The following is a 19,503-nucleotide window of genomic DNA, read 5'->3' on the forward strand; positions in this document are numbered from 1 at the left end:
TTTTGATTTAGGGTTTGGTAGGGGGCCTAATTGATGGAATTTTAACCCTTTTTTAGAATCAAAAATGTCTGCATCCGGTTCAAAGTCTTCCAAGATGGGGGGGTAAGCGTCTGGCCACCCTGGAAGAGGTCATGATGGGTCACGTTGCCCAGGAGGGGTACAAACCGCGTGCTACGGGATGGGAAGCGGCCGAGCTTCACTCCACTCTCACTTGCCCTCACCAGTTGGAGAACATTGTGGAGGTGGCTGGAATTAAGCCCGCAACGTCCGGGACGTACCACCGGCCGCCCCGAGATGTGGAGACGCCTAACCATAATTACGGAGGCTTCGGGGCTTGGAGCCAGACGCATCTGATGTCCGGGGCCATGCTTCCCCTTCAAGATTATTTTATTAACTTTCTTGTATTTTTCGGCCTTGCGCCATACCAACTAATTCCCCAAGCCTACCGCCTACTTTCAGGCTTATTTATTTTTTACTCTGCCCGGGGATGGGGCTCTCCCAGTCCGGCGGAGATTTTGTATTTCTACGAACTTGTTTCTGTCCCCAAAAAGGGGGACAAACTAAAAGACGGTTTTTATGGCTTCCGGGCCCACCCTTCGAATGATGGCGTGGTCCCTTACAATCGGCAAACCCATGTCAAGGAATATCGCCATCGCTTTTTCTTCTCCTCCGGGTTCCGAGCTGTGGAGCACCCGGAGCTCCTTACGGAGTGGGTCAGGATCCCTCCGTACGAAAGGAACGCGCCTACTCAGATCTTCCTTCAGCGGGCCTAGGTCTTCGCGACTTATGATAGGGCTGACCTCGATGTCGGGGGCTTGGTTACGACGGAGAACTGCCGGAAGGCCAAGCTAATCCTGCCGCACCAGTCAGTGGAGGACTCTAACCTTTCCAAGGTCCTCTGCCCGAACGTGAGGGTCCCGACCGCAGAGAAAACCTTCCGAGATGAGATTATTGCCATCGCAGAGAAGAAGTACCAGGAGTATGTCTACCGGAAGGCCCAGGAGAAGGCTTATACCAAGGCCCAGGCGGCTTCCGGGAGGCCCCTTCGCGTTGGGAGCCCGGTCGAGAGGAAAAGCCAAACGGGTGTCGGGAGGTCCCTTCGCATTGGAAGCCCGGTTGAGAAGAGGGCTCCCAGGCCAAGGCCTACGGTCCAGGTGCTGAATACAGGGGCTCCTGACGCCAGTACTTTCGGCTCCGGTAAGTTACCTTAGCAATACATTACGTCCCTTCTGTTAGCGAATATGCTAGCCTTAGGCCTGTAGGGTTCGATGAACGTCTCCTTAGGTTTAGGATGCCCTCAACCCGGTGGGGAGTTCATGCCAAGGACTATTATTTTTCCAACTTAGGAGATTTCCTAGGTCGGTCCCGGATGGGTTCTGGACCTCCGGAGCCCGTTCCCTTAGACCCTTCGGCCTATCTTTCTTCTAGCTGGTTCCGGCCCTCGGACAGCTATCCCGGGGATGATGCAGCCAGCATTAAGATTCAGAATTTTGCTAGGGCTGAATTAGAGAGCCAGGGTAGGACTAGCTTGATTGCTTTTTTAAGTGTTTTATTGCTTTCACAGATTCTGACACTTGCCTCTTTTCTTTTGTTGTAGCAGCTAACTCCATGGATGCAATCTTGGCCGAGCTTGCCGGAGCTCACACTCCCGACGCTCCCTTTCCTCTAACTTCTTCCCAAGTGGCCACTTGCATGAAAGCTTCTTCCAGTCCCCCTCCAGACACTATTGACTTAGTGGATGAGGAGGAGGCGCTTCCTGAGGAAGCTAAAGAAGGTCAAGAAGAGCAATGGGCTCTTCCTGAGGAAGTTGAAGAAGGTGAAGAAGAGCAAGAGGTTGCTCAGATTTGCAAGCGTAAGGGCAAGATGGTAGCCGAGGAGGTGCCTAAACGGCAGCGGAGAGTGGACACTCCGGCTCCTGGCCCTGATCCTGGGATCCCTTCCGAGGCTGAGGAATATACAGTGCCTCCCAACATAGTGTTGACTCCGGTTCCCGGAGATGAGGCGAGGCAGGAGCTCCGGATAGCCAAGCATAACTACGCCATGGACGAGTACTCCCGGGGGCATGCCGATGTGGAGGCCTTGAGGAGGGTTTTGCGAGATGAAATGCAAAATACCCTTAATGATCAGAACTACCAGAACAAGTGGGATCTAAACTTGGACCCCCTGTCGGACTGGTTCAATCGTTTACTCGGGCCCACCTTGGCTCCTTTTGCTGCGGAGATGACCGGCGAGTTTGTGTCTCAGCTAACCCGGTGCGCGCCTAAGCGGTTCGCTGCTTGTGCATCCTTGAACTCCGTCTTTCAAGTTCAGGATCTCAGCCACTCCTTGACTGTGGTATGTATTTCGTAGTTTACTTTTTTCCTCATTATTTTTCTTAAGGACTTTCCTCACTCTTGCATCCTTTTCCAGCTTGCTGCAGAGGTCGGTCGCCTTTCCAAGAACCTAATCAACCATGGCTTCGTCTTGTCCGAATTTGGGGGCATAGACGAAGTCATAAAGACCCTGCAGGATCTGTCTGCTGAAAGGCGGACGTTCCAAGAGGATGCTGAGCGGCGGGAGGCCCTTACCAAGGCCAAGTTCGAGGAAGAGGTCAGGCGGAGGGAAGCCCATGCGAAGGCGATGATCCGGGAGGAGACCCTTCGGAGGGACAAGCTGGAGGCCAAGCACCGGGAGGAGCTGAGGGCGGAGGGCGAGGCTATTGCCAAGGCCAAACGCAAGCTCCGGGAGGCTAGGGAAGCCTTAGATGAAATGGCCGCCAAGGTGAAGTCCTTAGAGGAAGTGCACCAGGCGGACTTGGAGTCTAGGGCAAACTTGGTCGTGGAGCTGAAGGAGCTCAAGGACTTTAAAGACCAAGCCTTGAAGAAGGCTAAGCGAGATGAGCTCCTTTCTCCTGTCTCTTGAAGCCGATGCATTAAGCGCTTCGACAATGGCGTTTACATGGCTTGTCAACAAATGGCCAGAATATCAAGCTTGACTTCTACCCCAAACCCCCGGAGATGATTGCAAAATTCTGGGAGAAGAAGAAGAAGCTTGACGCCATGCTGGAGGCGCGCATTGGTCCTCGCCTTCCTCCTCGAATTGACTAGGTCGTTATGAATTCAACCCAGATTTTTCATATCTCTTTTTTTTATTTAAAGCCAATTCTCTTATATTTAACACAATCTTTATTTACAGCTGTTTTATATTCTTAGGGGAAACAATGGTTAAGGCCTGTCCCGGGGCCCTTTGTATATATTTATAATTATTTTTTGACCTGCCCTTAGGGCTATGATATTTTTTTATATATATATATATATATGATCTTATTTGATGCACATATCTTTCTTTTGGACCTGCCCTTTGGGTCAGGATATTTATATATATGCTTTTTTCTTTTTTGCACATACTTTTTTTTTTGAACCTGCCCTTAGGGTCAGGATGTTTTACTTGGCCTGTTTTTTGTCTGTCCGTGTGGTGTGCCTTAGTACCCCCCTGAGTGGCATAGAAACTTTGTTTTTAAGACACTCAGGTTTATTAAAATACATAGGCTGCATACACTTTTAGACGGTACAAACCCTTTAAACAAAGCCTAAGTTACACTTTTTGGGCTATTGGTAATATTTTCTGAGGTGATCGGCGTTCCAGGCCCTTGGCACAATGGTTCCGTCCATCCTTTTTAGCTAATAAGTGTCTGAACCGATTTCTTCCTCGATTTCATATGGTCCTTCCCAATTTGGCGCAAGTACCCCCACTCCGGGTTCTTGGGTAGCTGGGAAGACTCTTCTTAGGACCATATCCCCATAGCAAATTTTCTGTTTTTAACTTTAGAGTTAAAATATTTGGTCACCTTCTTTTGATAAGCTGCCATCTGTATTTGTGACTCGTCCCGGAGCTCTTCAACTTGATCCAGAGCTTCTTGAAGTAAAGCTTGATTTGTAACTGGATTGTAAGTCGTTCTCCTGTGGGACGGGAATAACGTTTCTACCGGGACCATCGCTTCACAACCGTACGCCATTGAGAAAGGCGAGTGGCCGGTCGTGGTTCTGGGGGTCGTCCGGTAGGCCCACAACACTCTTGGCAACTCTTCGGGCCAGTTGTTTTTGCAGGCCAGTAGCTTTTTCTTCAGGGTAACCTTTAGGATTTTATTGACTGCTTCTGCTTGTCCATTTGTTTGCGGCCTTGCCACCGCAGAGAAGCTTTTTACTACTCCGTGTTGGTTGCAGAAGTCAATAAATTCTTTGCAATCAAATTGCTTTCCATTGTCAGAGACTATTTTGTGAGGTAACCATATCGACACACTATGTTTTTGATAACAAAGTCTAATGCTTTTTTAGCAGTTATAGTCTTCATAGGCTCAGCCTCCGTCCATTTGGTGAAGTAGTCTACTGCTACTATTGCATACTTTACTCCTCCCTTTCCTGTTGGCAGGGACCCAATAAGATCTATTCCCCAAACCGCGAAGGGTCAGGGACTAGTCATCAGGGTAATCTCATTGGGAGGAGCTCTCAGTATGTTCGCGAACCTTTGGCACGAATCACATTTTTGGACGTAGTCTATGCAATCTTTTTTCATTGTTGGCCAAAAGTATCCCTGTCTCAATATTTTCTTTGAGAGACTGGGTCCTCCTGTATGATCTCCACAGAACCCTTCGTGGACCTCTAGCATAATTTGTCTAGCTTCAGGGTCCGATACACACCTTAAATAAGGCATGCTGAGTCCTCTTCGATAGAGAATTTGATCCATCATTACATAACGATGAGCCTGATACTGAATCTTTCGAGACAGTGCCCTTTCTTGGGGCAACTCACCTTTCGTTATGTATTCTATGATGGGGACCATCCAGCTAGGTTCTTGCCCAACCGTTATTATGGCCTCTTTTACTTTGATGCTTGGCTCTGCCAAACGTTCCACTGGTACTACCCCGAGCCCTTCGATTTCATTATCTGAAGCTAACTTAGCCAGACAGTCCGCGTGAGTGTTCTTTTCCCGGGGGATTCTTTCTACTTTGTAGTCCGTGAACTCGTGGAGCAGCTCCCGGACTATTGTTACATATGCGGCCATTCGCTTGCCGCGTGTTTGGTACTCTCTCGATATCTGATTTACAACCAGCTGGGAGTCGCTGTAGACTTCTACTCTTTTGGCCCCTATGGTCTTTGCTAGTCTCAGCCCTGCTACCAAGGCTTAATATTCGGCCTCGTTGTTTGAAGCTAAGAAGTCGAACTGTAGGGCTGCCTGGAGTCGAAGTCCGGTCGGGGATATCATCGCAACCCCCGCTCCGGATCCATTTTCATTGGAGGCTCCGTCCACAAACACTCTCCATGTGGGGATCGATGGTATCGGCGCATTCGCAGTTGCATCGGCTTCATTGCATTCGGTGATGAAGTCTGCCAAGGCTTGGCCTTTTATGGAGATGCGGGGAACCTAGCGTAAGTCGAACTGACTTAATTCCATTGCCCATTTGAGGAGCCTTCCGGATGCTTCTGGCTTTTGGAGGACTTGCCGGAGTGGGTGGTTGGTCAGTATCTTGATCGGGTGTGCTTGGAAATATGGCCTTAATTTTCTTGAGGCCATTAGGAGGCAGAAAACCAGTTTTTCGATGATGGGGTACCGTGTCTCCGCTCCTATCATGCGCTTGCTGACTGTTGGGTTTTATGCCCTAAATAAAACTCTTTACAATCTGATTAGTTATCAATATAAGAAATTAGAAATGATTGATGTTTGCATGAATTTGACATGCTAATGGTTTAATATGTTTAATATGTCTATTACATTCATACACACAAAATCAGTTAAATCCAGATCATATGTTTATTCACAATTACAGTATCGTCAACACAATGGAATGTGATTGTGATCATATGAATCAAAAGTGTTGGTCCCTGTTTCATCAGTGTTATTGGATTTACACTAATGTGATAATCAGCGATGATGTGTACTTACACTTGGAGTAAGTGTTATGTTCTTTCCAGGACATTAGTAAAGTATACTAGTTTCGAATGTATGGAGTATACATTGGACTGGACCGATATTGCAACTAAGTTAAGATATTACAAACTTACCGTTATACATATCTTTCCAAGTCAATATCAGTAGTTGATCTTAAGATTAAAAGAATCTAAATCCTGATATGCTTAGGCTCAACTCAGGAGTGCTATTCATGTTCTTTGATTTATTAGTTAAGCCTACTTTTAGGTCAGGGTGATACGTATATTTTGGGAACATGATAGTATGATTGAGTGGGAGTGCTGAACATAAATATGGAATCTATAGCTTCTACTGGTGTATAGAAGTCAAGTGATGATTCCCTTCGAGCTTAGCAAATAGAAGTAAATGGATGAGCTCTTGTTTAATTGACTAATTATTAGATCACTAAACACCATTTACAGGTAGCTAAGTGTTTTAAGGGGCAAAATACATTGAGGGGTGAGAACGGTAAAGAAATCCCATCTCGGTGTAAATCATCTATATAGAGGATCTTTAAATCACAATAAGATTATAACAATGGTTAAATGAGATAGTATATTGATATCGTGAAACATACAATATGCTCTATATAAGTCTGAGAGTGCAATTCTAAGTTCTAAGAGTGGATTCAACGAAGAATTAATAAGTAGGAATTTACTTGGTAAATTTGGTTCACTTATTGGAAGCTCAGCATATAGATCCATGGTCCCCATTCTAGTTCAGAACATTCTGCTTGTAAGACTCATTAATTGATTCGTGATTGATCAATTATAATTCTAAAGTTAGACTATGTCTAATTTTATGAATTTTCACTAAGCAGGGGTGAAATTGTAAAGAAAAGAGTTTTCTAGGTTTATTTATTTATTAATGGACTTTATATGTCTAATTAATAATTAAATTAAATGACAATATTATTTAATAATCTATTTTAGTTATTAAATAATTAGTTTTGGCATTTAAAAGGTTAGAATTGGAAAATTGGCGTTTTTGAGAAAATAGAGATAAAATTTGATAAAACTGCAAAATCAAGTGAGGCCCATTAAACACCATATGGCCGGCCACTTAGATGAAGTTTTTCAAATTAATATTTTATTATTTTAATGCCAAATAATTCTAAACCTAGACCTAGTAGTTGCCTATAAATAGAAAGTGATGGCTCAGTCAAAACACAAGTTTTTCAGATCATCTTTCTGACAGAAATTTCTCTCTTCAGAAAACTGAGCCTTCCCCACTTTCTATACTTAGGCTGAAACCTCTCTCTCTCTCTTTTCTCCTTCATCTTTTTCGTGACCCTAGTGAAAGAGTAAGTGCCCACACACAGCAAGCAGTAACTCAATCATAGATTGGAAGACTGTGAAGGATCAAACTTGAAGAAGAAGGACATTCGGGCTCAGATCTTGATTATACTCTGCTACATAAAGGATTCAAGGGTTAGAGATCTGAGTGGAAGGAGACATTAATTCCGCTGCATCAATGTAAGGTTTTCTTAACTTTATATGTGTTTAATTTATCGTTTTAGAAAGTTCATATTTAGGATGTTAATAAACATACTTGTGAGTAGATCTAAGATCCTGGTAAAATAATTTCCAACACTGACATAGTACACGGGATGCTGAGTTTTCTCTTCTTCCCGGACTAGGGCAGCGCTGACCGCGTGCTCAGAGACAGCCAAATATAGGAATAGGCCCTCTCCAAGAACGGGTTTTGATAGGATCGGAGGCTTGGCCATGTGTTCTTTCAACTTTTTGAATGCCTCCTCGCACTCGTCCGACCATTCGAACTTTTGGCACTTCTTCAATATGTTGAAGAAGGGGATGCACTTGTCTGTAGACCGGGAGATAAAACGGCTCAGGGCAGCAACCTTTCCGGTTAGGCTCTGCACGTCTTTATGTTTCTTGGGGGACGGCATGCTCAGGAGAGCTTGGATTTTTTCTGGGTTTGCCTCAATCCCCCTCTGGCTGACGATGAAGCCCAGGAACTTTCCTGATTTGACCCCAAAGGTGCATTTCTTTGGGTTGAGCTTCATGTCGTATCTCTGGACTACCTCAAAACACTCTTCTAAGTCGTCTGCATGGCTATTGCATGCTTTTGACTTGACGAGCATATCGTCCACGTACACTTCCATGTTTCGCCCTAAGAGGCCTTTGAACATCCGATTGACCATTCTTTGGTAGGTCGCTCCGGTGTTCTTCAGTCCGAAAGGCATGACCAGGTAGCATTATACCCCTTTATCGGTCCTGAAGCTAGTGCACTCTTGGTCCGCCGTGTGCATCTTTATTTGGTTGTATCCGGCATAGGCGTCCATGAAGGACAGTAGTTCGAATCCGGAAGTGGCATCTACCATTTGGTCGATCCTGGGCAGCGGGAAGCAGTCCTTCGGACAAGCTTTGTTTAGATCGGTGAAATCTATACAAACTCACCAAGTCCCGTTCTGCTTGGACACCAGGACCGGATTGGCTAGCCATTCCGGGTAGTACACGTCGCGGATCATGTTGTTTGTCAAAAGCTTGTCCACCTCTTTCTCTAGGGCCTCGGCCTTTACTGAATCGAGGGGGCGTCGCTTTTGTTGGACTGGCGGCATGTTCGGGTTGACGTTGAGGACGTGGGTGATGACATGGGGACTTATGCCGGTCATGTCCTCTTGGCGCCATGCAAAAATGTCGATGGCGCCCTTCAGTGTTTTTATTATTTTTTCTTTTTCCTCCGGATCTAGGCTCTTTCCCAATCGAAGTACTTTGGTGGAGTCGAGGTCGCACACTGATATCTCCTCGACATCCTCCATTGGTTCTACAATTTTTTCGGACCCCACTCGGGGATCCAACTCATCTTCTTCATCCATTTCTGGCTCAATGGTTTCCCGGACCATCAGTACGGGCAGGTGGGTTGCAACGTTGTAACATTGCCTTGCCTCCCCCTGATTTCCTCTCACCGTCCCTATTACAACTTCCTGGGTAGGGAACTTTAAGCACAGGTGCCAAATGGATGTGACTGCGCCAAAATCTACCAGGGCCGGTCGGCCGAGGATCGCGTTGTAAGCAGTCGAGCAGTCCACCACCACGAAAGTGCAGTATTTGAACGTGCTTTGGGGGGTGTCCGGGCACAAGGTGTTGGGAAGTCTCACTTTTCCCATTGGGATAAGCGTCGTTCCGTTAAATCTTGTGAGTTGGGAACCGCTGGGTGAGAGGTCTCGGTCCGTCAGGCCTATTGCAGTGAAGGCCTCCTTGAAGAGTAGATTCACGGAACTTCCATTGTCAATCAAGACTCTGGCCACCACTTTATTGGCGATGGGGGTCTCGATGACCAACGGATCGTGGTGAGGGAAGCGCACCGTCTTCGCGTCTTCTTCCGTGAACGTGATGGGTTGATCCATCAGCTGGGGCCTTTGAGCTGGGAGTTGAGTAACCTCCCAAACCTCATTGTCTTTTACGACCCCCGCGTACCGCTTCAATTCTTTGCGGGTGGTTCCTCCAATATGGGGTCCTCCTGAGATCATGGCCACTCTCCCATTGGGTTTGGGTGGCAGACCGGGGATGTGTTGGGCATCTCCGGCGGGAGCAACTGGAGCCAACATTCCTGCTGCACCCCCTGGTGCTCCCTGCGGTACAACCCCTGTCGCCTGACTCGGATTAAGGTGAGGCAGCCGATTCTTGATCCACTCATAGAGGTGCCCCAATCGGATTAGGTTTTCAATCTCATCCTTGAGATTTTTGCATTCATTGGTGTTGTGCCCAATGTCGTTGTGGTACTCGCATCTTTTGTTGGGATCCCTCCGGGAGCTGTCTTTGTACAAAGGAGGTGGTCTCCGGTAGTGCGTATTTTGCCTAGTAGCAAAGTACACACGCTCTTGGGAGTCTGTCAGCTCCGTGTACTGGGTGTACTGTGGAGCGTACCCCCTCTTTTGGCGTTTCTCCTCCGTCCGGGTGCTGCCTTTGGAGGATCGTTTACTCCTTGAGCCCTGGGAAGGGCCTGCTAGGCTAGCGGTTGGAGCGGAGTGCGAGGGAGCTTGTCCATTTATCCCTGAGGGATTTCCAAAATGAGATGATGCGGGGGCCAAAGCCTGGCCCTGACTGTATCCGGGAGTGGCAGAGAATTTTATGCCGCTCATTGGTGGAGCCGCGGTCGGGACAATACCCGACAGCGGGGCTCCGGGCATATACCCTGCTATCCCGGTGGGATAGTATCCTCCATAGGCCACTATTTGGGCCTCTTCAAGGTTGATGTACTTTTGGACTCTTTTCTGGAAGTCCTGAAGGCTGGCAGCTCCTTCCTGTTGTAGTTCATTCCAGAATGGAGTCCCTGTACGGATGCCTGCCTGGAGAAGGGTGAGTTGTTGTCCGTCATCAACTTTCTTGGTCTTCGAGGCTTCCTCTCGGAACCTCTTTATATAGCTTTTCAAGGTCTCTGTGGAAGCTGCTTGATGTTAGTCAAGGCGCTGACCTCCAGGTTGACCTTCCTTGCGGCGACAAACTGTCTCCAGAAGTTGGTCTGTAACTTGTTCCAACAGCCCACGGATCCTGGTTCCAATTTCTTGAACCATTTCTCCGCGGACCCACTTAGAGTAAGCGGGAAGCACAGACATTTTGCGTCATTGCTGACTCTCATGACCGTCATGACACGATTAAACCGTGACAGGTGGTCGCTTGGATCGGAGTTCCCGGTATAAGCTGCCATTTCGGGCATCTTAAAGTTCTTAGGGAGCTCTGCTTCCAGGATGTGCTTAGCACATGGCTCCCAGTCCTCACAGTCTGAGTCGGAGTCGTCCCCTTTCTGTCTATGGGAGACTCGGGCGATATCTTTTCGGAGTGTGGCGAGTTCCACCATGATTCCTTCATTTAAAGATCCCGTGGAGACCGCGGGCCCGTATTTCTTTTGGTCAAGGTGATCCCGGAGGTCACCTTGATTCCCATTGATTTGATTTCTCAAATCAATGGGAGGACATCTCTGTCCTCTTCTTCCTCTACCTCCGGGCTCCTGGTGCACGGAAACGCTTTTTTAGTCCTCTCGATCCTGAGGGCCAAGACTCCCTTTTTGGAGTTTGCCCCTCTGCGGACCTTTCGCGGATCCTGCGCCTTTTTCTTTCTCCCAGGGGTAGAGGTAGGATTTTTCTTTTGGTTCCCTTCAGCGGGATACCTTATAAGGCTAGGCTCCCTAGTCTTTTGCTGTTGGGTACTAGGCGAGGATTCCTCTGGTTCCTTGCCAAGTCCAGCAGTCATTGCCTTGGGATGCACGTGGATGCCAGCCGCCTCCATGGCTTTTTGCATGGCTAGCATTACCTATTGCATTTTTTGGTTTTGTGCTTTTTGGGCTTCGATCTCAGCTTCGTGATCGATAGCTTTTTGCCTTAGAAGCACCAACTCTGAGTAGCTACCTTCATCGTAGGCATACTCGTCGAAGTTTCTCTCGTAGTCATCATCAGGAATTCCTTCTTCTTCCTCGGAGCCCTCAGCCGCTCTTGAGGCTACGTCTTCCTCATTTGGATCTTGAGCGTCTTCTAGGGGGAGAGGTTGACGAGTGCTTCTAGTCTCCACCATTGTTGTGATGTAAAGTATATTTGCAGAAGCTTTCTTCAGCTCTCAATGAAAGCACCAAAATGTTGACCGAAGTTTTCGGCAACCAATAAAATAATATAAGATTAGAGAACTGTAAGAAATTAAGAGAAGGATTTTTACGTGGTTGGGGCGTTAATGAGCCTTAGTCCACGAGTCAGTGTATTTATGAGTGTATTAAATACAGAGAATGTTCTTGGTGAGTATTTACTCTTTTTGCTCTTATGCAATCTCAAATTCTCGACCTCATTTAATGAGCTTTGAGGGGGTATTTATAGTGTTTTTGGTGGGATGATTCCCAGGATTATTGTACATGTGTCTCTGTAAATATCCATAAAGTTGGGTATTCCCAATGAATATACCATGGGTAATGCATGGTCAAATCCCTAGGTGATGTAGGGCTTTAATGTGGAATGTCCTTATTGTCTTTTGACTGACGTGACTCTTCACAGTGTAGCCGTCAATAGACTTAAATGATCATTACTTCGCAAGTACAGATTGGGGGTTGTGCCGTCAGACTTTATTGCGTGTAACAGTCCCAACATGTTTCCTCCCATGCGGCATTTAATGCGAAATGACTGCTCAGGGGAAGCCTGACGCCTCGCGGAGATGCTTTGATGTTACTTAGGCTTCCGGGAGCATAGGGGGCTCCGTATGCCTTCTCCGGGAGGCACGTCCCGGATGCTGCCTTCTTTCATAAAGACTTAGCAAATAATTCAAGTATTAGGATGTTTTGATCCACGTGTCCCTGTCCGGTTGGTCCACGTATATTGGGCAAAATTAGGGGCAACAGTAAGCGACATAAATCTAATGATTTTTTTAGTGGCATAGTACCCAATGTTTATAAAACTAAACTGTAATTTTCTTCCAGTTTCATCATTACAGACTCTGTAATTGTCTTAAACAGGACACATATAAGACCTAAATTTTAGATTATTTGGTTTGGACGAAAAATATGTAGTATCAGTTACTTCTAAAAATTTTTTTAATAAATTTAAACCGGAGCCTGTACTGACGAAAATAGAGAAAAATTACAATTTTACAAACATTGGGTACTTATGCCACTAAAAAAAATCATTGGGTTTATGCCGCTTACAAACACAAAACTTTGGGTACTTATGCCACTATTTACCCTAAAAATTATGTTTCTCTCCCATTTCTCCAAGTTTTCTTCAATATTATCCTAAACTTTATGTGACACACACCTAAACTTACATAAAATTAATTAGTGAATTAAAAATAAAATAACACATAACATATTTAAATAAAAATAACTATAAAAACACACCTTAAACTATAAAATTACAATAAAACTAATAAATTTAAAATAATTAAAAACTTACTAAATTAATTAAAATTTAAGAAATAAACCATTTTTAGCTTACAAAATATAGTAAAATAACTCTAATTTCTAATAAAGGCATCTATGTTTACTGCATTTTAAAAGAATTATAACTGGTCTATAGGGGTATCCCACCCATTTCATAAAATATTATAAATAATTTATAATATCAAAAATAAAATTTAAATATTCAGTTGCATGTATTTTCTTTTTCTTTTTCTTTTTTTTTTTTTTCACGCGTGCACATAAATATTTGAACCTTTCGATTTCGACAATATTAATTATTCTAAATTGTTTGAAAATAAGTGGAATATCTGCAACTATAACTATAATATAGACAGTTATATGTGAAAATTAAATTATAATTTCTTTTAGGCTAGTTAGGAATTTTACTCCCCGAACTTTGACATGTACCAAATCATGCCCCCTAAACTTTTAAGGTCGATAAAAATGCCTCCTAAACTATTGAGATTGTTGGATTTAAGGACTTTTGTCTAATTTTAGTAAAAAAAGTCTAACATGGATGAAAGTTCAGGGGGTATGATTTAGTATATATCAAAGTTCGAGGGACATGATTTAGTAGATATCAAAATCTGAGGAGCATGATTTAGTACATAAACAATCACTGAAATAGTAAAATTGAATGAAATTAAATAAAAGTCCTTAAATCTAACAATCTCAATAGTTCAGAGGAAATTTTTAACGGCTAAAAAAGTTCAAAATGCATGATTTAGTACATGTTAAAGTTTGGGGGGTAAAAATCCTAATTAGTCTTTCTTTAAAGTGCTATTTTTTAATAAAAAAAAAAACATGTGGCAAAAGTTATATTACTTTAGAATTTTTCTATATATAGAAAATGTTTCAATAGTTATATCAAATATAAAACTGCCAATAATTATTACATTAAATTAACATTTGGTTAGAGATAATGAAATAGAACAAAATGAAAAAGAATTAATTTTCATTCCATTTTTTAGTTTGATTGCATTTTAATTTTAGTAGAATGTCTATTTTATTTTGAAATAGAAGAAAAATTCATTCCATTGCAAGATAAGAAAATTTTAATAATTTTTATTGTTTTTTCTTATACATTTTAAATTTTATTTCATTTAAACATTACCTAAAAACAACCTAAAAGAAAATGTACTTAGAAAAAAAAATACTTCATGTGACAATATCAAAACATGCCTTGGCAAAGATAAAATGCCAAAAAATAAAATAAAAACCAAGTCCAACTTACAATAATAATACAAATAAAACTGCCATGTAAAGAACTAAACATAAATGAGAATGTATTTATCGTAAGGAAAATTAATTAGTAAGAGTAAAGATTTAATATTATTGTTGCAAATATTCTTCACTTTTATTCCATGTAAAACATAATATTTGTAATAATAGACACTAAAAAAAATATACTTTTGTATATGTAATTCTTGCTAAAGCAAGTGAATTGCTATGTCATTTTCAAAATGCTTATTTATGATTAAGAAGCATATTATCAAGGGACAAAGTAAAGATTATGCTATTAAAGTTCAATGCTTTCGCAAGAAAGTTAACATATATAGTCATAACAAAAGCCATAAGAATCTCATTGGTCTAAAAGTTCATGACCAAAAGATGGAAGTTCATGCCTATATATATAGAGACAAAGAAAACTAGGGGAAATAAACAGGCCAGTTGGCATAATAAGAATCTCTGTGGTCCTTATCCATGTACTCGTTCCACTGCAACAACAACAATGTCAACATGTATCAACTCCCATACGAGAACAGAAAGAGGACAATTTGTTATATCAAAATCATAGGTCAGATGATTTGATATTGCAATAGTTATTGACATGAAACTATTAGGATGCATGAAACATAATGTAAATTCAGTATCAAAGGTAGAAGGGGTTAGAGAAGAAATGAACAATCCAAGAGTGTATAACATAAAACTCTTTTTTTTTTTTTGGAATGAACGTAACACAAAGAGGTTTCTGGCAGTTTGAAATTTTTAAGGGGCGCTTTTGCAATGTGATAAAAATTATTTTTCCGAAACACTATTAAATTCAGCACAAGAAAAAGGACTACAAAATTGGCAAACCAGTCTCCATTTTATGAAAGGATAGCAGCTGTTAATGTTGAGTCTTACCTTAAACTTGTAAGGCTGCCCTTTCTTCATTGCTTTCTTCCAGTGATATTGTTCAAACAACATGGCTTTGTCGTGCCAGCTGCAAGAATTTCAGATTGTCAGACAGTTGGCATACTAAATAATCCAAGCAAGGAAGCAAAGTCATACCTACAAACACACTGAAATTGAACACCAACTATCAAAGGTTTCAGACAAATGAAGAAAGAGAAAATGAAATGAAACATGCTTTGATCAAAACCAGAGACATTCTTATGCCCATCCAGTGAGAAACATAATGGGAGAATCATAGAATGTAGAGAAACATGAAGGGAGAAAGGACAGGAGAGTTTCAAACAATGACCGAGTTTACCATGTGAATCACACAAATGAAGGATACCAAAACAAAACACTAACACATGAGGGGTAGCCATAGCTCATACAGTTAGACAACGTGGATTGTGTAAAACACTCAATAAATGGTAAAATAGAAATAGTTTAACTTAAGGGCACTAGAGAGTGTGAATGATTTTTTAAAGAGAAATGCTTAAGTGTACCACTGCTGGTGTAATTAAGTATCGGTTCTACATTTTCATTTAAATAATTACTATGCAACATTACAACCACTCACTCGCAAGATGTCACCTTGTGATAGTAGGTGCCGGGTGGTTTTGGGAAAGTGTAAAGGACTTTCTAGAATGACTATATTTAAATAGTGTAAAAAAACAGGATGAAGCTTATAATTTGTATGAATTAGAATTAGGACTTAGGTGGGTCTCTCCAATATCATCATTTGTATCATGTTCTTTGTATAGTTATTACTGCTTTTGCAGAGAAAGTTTATTTACTGTACTCTTCTATTTTGTGAACTTGTGTGACAGTAATGCTCTCAAGGTCCTAACAGTTTGCTCTCACAAAGTCTGAAATTCAAGTCTCTCTTGAGTAGCTACATAACAATTGCTGTAGTTTTCAGCATGGTTAATCATATAGCGTTAGTGAAGGAACAAAAATATAACAATGAATGTCGTTCAGATACAGAAATCTTTTCATCCGGCTATACCATATAGCAGCAGCACAGTTTATCATAAAACCAAACTGAAAGATTGAACCAATAACAAAATTTAATTGGCTAGTTCAAGTACATGATCACCGCCATTCAGTTACACAAAAATTCACCTACAATATACATCTTAGACAAATTGGAATGGAAGACTGGGAATGCTTACTTGAACTGGTTAGAGAGTTGCCACATGTAAGGATTGAACCAGGTGAGAGCTGAAAAGGTAGCTGATCCAATCCATATGTTCCAGAAGCGGTCTGGATCAGCATGCGGGACACCGGGGTCACCTCTATACGCATTGCCAAAATACTTCTCCATTTCCCTCTTTGCTTACCTCCTGTTCAACAAATTGAAACGGATAAGCTAAAACATAATAAACGTATGCCAAATCCTTAACATATCTAATTATGAAGTCCCCATTTAATTCATATATTTTCATTTGCTATTTTCTCTACTTTTCATTTTAAAAATTAATACCAAACACTCTTTTATTTTTCATTCAAAGACATAATGTTCTACAGTTATGGAAAGCAGGATAAGTGAATCTCTCACTACATGTATAGAGATTAGAACAAGCCAAAAGAAAAAATACAGTAATACACAATCACTCTGATAAAAGCATTATCTTTAAAAACCATGGCTTATTGAGAGCTGTAATTTCTTCTTCATCAAATCTCAAATTAAGTGCAATTTAAACTAATATACTTACGACCAGTAATACACAAATACAAGCTATAAACAACTTTTCAAATGGGTGAAATCATTTGCTTAAACAGAAGAAAACAATCCAAACGAGTTTGATAGATAAGTAAGAGCAATGAATACCCAATTACCATAATCAAAATCAGTTTCCATATAATGTTAGACAAAGCATTTGCACACTGGAAACTTCTACCTTTGTTATGAAATACCCAAAATAAAACAATGAATCAAACACAAATTGGAATTGAAAAATGATAAGAAAAGAAACCCAGAAAGAAAAAAGAAAAAAGAAAAGGGAAAGGGTTTTACCTTGAGAGAGTTTGTGATTTGGGTGGGACTGTCTCTCGACGGAGTCTAGGCAGCTCTCTAGCCGGCCGGACTGGTAGGATAGGAGTTTGCAAAGACGCTCACAATAGGATAATATATTGCGATAATTACTATTTTATCCTTCTATTTTTCTTTGTATTTTGGTTTTATTTTTATTTTGAAATAATTTTTTGTATTTTGGTTTATTCTTGATTTTTGAAATGATAATTTTTTTTAGATAATTGTGACAAAACAAATAAAAAATTAAATGATATATAAATATATATATTTTTTAATTGGAACCAAGAGACAATATATTGGACAAGAAAATAGAAATATTGTTCTTGTATTTTTTTTTTACATAAAGAAATAATTATATAAAAGTTTCTTAATAAAATTTGTCAATAAAAAAAAATATTTTTAAAGCAACATTCAATCAAACAATCAAACCATAGTTCATATCTAAAATAATTAAAATTATTTTTAAAAATCAATAAAAATTCAAAAGTTATTTTCTCAATCTTTCCACTCACAAAAATAATGAACACTTAGGGTTTGTTTGGAAACAATTTAGTAGTTACTAAACAGTGTAAAGGTGGTACTTACATTGTATTCTAAAATACAATGTGTATTTGAATATTAAATAGTAATTACATGTGAATTTCAATTGTCATGTCTTTGTAACTACTATACAGTGTAATGGTAGTAATTACACTACATAGTAATTACATTGTATTTTAAAATACAAAGTGTATTTAAATATCAAGTGGTAATTACATGTAAATTTTTAATTGTCACGTCTTTGTAATTACTATGCAGTGTAAGGAAAGTAATTACACTACATAGTAATTACATTGTATTTGAAAACACAAGATGTATTTAGATGTTAAGTGGTAATTACATGTGAATTTCAATTGTCGTGTCTTTATAATTAATATGCAATGTAAGGGTAGTAATTACACTACATAGTAATTACATTATATTTTAAAATACAATATTTATTTAGATGTTAAGTGGTAATTACATGTGAATTTCAATTTTCATGTTTGGCAAGACAGTTGGTAATTACACAATAAATCCATACTCTCTAATATTTAAATATAATAATCATTATCATTTTGTAATAAATATTTCAAATAAATTTTATCTATTAATAATATTTAAAATAAATAAAAATCTCTTCATAAAATAAACTCAAATTTCATAACAATTTTGCAACAAATATTTAAAACTCAAATTTCAAATCTCTTCAACAAATATATAGAACGCAAGAGCAATTAGATAGTCTTAACTGATAAAAATTATTTAAATAATCTTTCTTAATTAAGATCATTTAATTGTTCTTGCATTCCATATATCTTGAGTTATTCCATTTTGTGTATAGTTTTCAAGTTTGAGTATTTGTCATTTTTATATTGATTAAAGTTTAATAATAAAATAAATTTAAGCATTTCATCAATCAAAATTTATGCTAAATCATGAATAAATCTATTAAATTTCTAATTTAAAAGAGAACTCGAAAACTAATGTTAGTTTTTTTTTTTTTTATGTATAAACAATACAAGAAAAAACACACTAAAAATATTATAAAATAGCACATGCAAATAAAATTATGTATATGAGAAAATAAAATAAAAATGAAGGACTACATTAAATCAAATAAGTATTATATTTGTTATACCCAAAATTCGGCTACCATCTCAGTGGAGGACACGTGTCAAGATAAAAGGAATACGGATCGACGATGTCACTTTTTATGAAATAAATCATTAATTGCGTAAATAGCAGAGTATATTCACAACTCGCTGACTGTAAAATTTTATGCGAGGAAAAGATATACAAACTGTTGCTTAGTATATTAACGAGAAACCATATGTCGTTAGCGAGGCATCAAGTATGTTACATCTAGGAAGACGAAAGCGACGCATATCGACTGCGGAAACACTTAGTGTATAACGTACAAACAAAGTATAATAGTCGGGTTGGCATGAGACCCGATAAGTGAGGTGCCTATCTCGCTATGGGAAGGTTCATTCCTGTAACTTTCCCCAGTTAACTTCAGACATCTTCTCAGTGAGGCTTACAATCCTGACGAGTCAGAAGCTAACATTCAAATGAGCCTCAAAGAACTCTTTGTTAATAAGAATTGCGATCGTCACAAATGAAGCGTTAAACTTTCAAGCAAAGAAGCGACAAGACGTACATTGTCAATCTCAAAAGGATAAGGAAAAAGGCTCCAGCTGGCTACTACGGTCACTGGAACCAAGATCTTGTCGAGACATCCTCGGACGTACACAATTAATGACGTATTAAAACACACGATCACTTTGACCCAGTAAAAGAGGGAAAATCACAGCTATATGATTTTCAAATAATAATCGTATTTACATTACGTGATATGTAATCAAACCCCATGATTTTAGGGGATAATTGTTGTAAATAGATTACAGTCAACTTTGTAATTAACTGCCTACTATGTAATTATAAATAGTGGC

At 40.3% G+C, this 19,503-nt stretch overlaps 1 protein-coding gene across 1 annotated transcript; it reads right to left on the bottom strand.

Annotated features, from left to right (window-relative positions):
* Nucleotides 1-14,326: 14,326 nt before the first annotated feature.
* LOC115708684 (uncharacterized) lies at nucleotides 14,327-17,169 on the bottom strand. The gene is made up of 4 exons (XM_030636668.2): nucleotides 17,012-17,169; nucleotides 16,167-16,337; nucleotides 14,965-15,043; nucleotides 14,327-14,555 (listed from the first exon to the last, which is right to left on the bottom strand). Exons 2-4 carry the CDS (start codon nucleotides 16,316-16,318, stop codon nucleotides 14,487-14,489), a joined length of 300 nt encoding a protein of 99 aa, XP_030492528.1. The 5' UTR covers nucleotides 16,319-16,337; nucleotides 17,012-17,169; the 3' UTR covers nucleotides 14,327-14,486.
* Nucleotides 17,170-19,503: the final 2,334 nt, after the last annotated feature.

This window comes from Cannabis sativa, chromosome 3 (assembly GCF_029168945.1).
Source record: "Cannabis sativa cultivar Pink pepper isolate KNU-18-1 chromosome 3, ASM2916894v1, whole genome shotgun sequence".
Taxonomy (NCBI): domain Eukaryota; kingdom Viridiplantae; phylum Streptophyta; class Magnoliopsida; order Rosales; family Cannabaceae; genus Cannabis; species Cannabis sativa.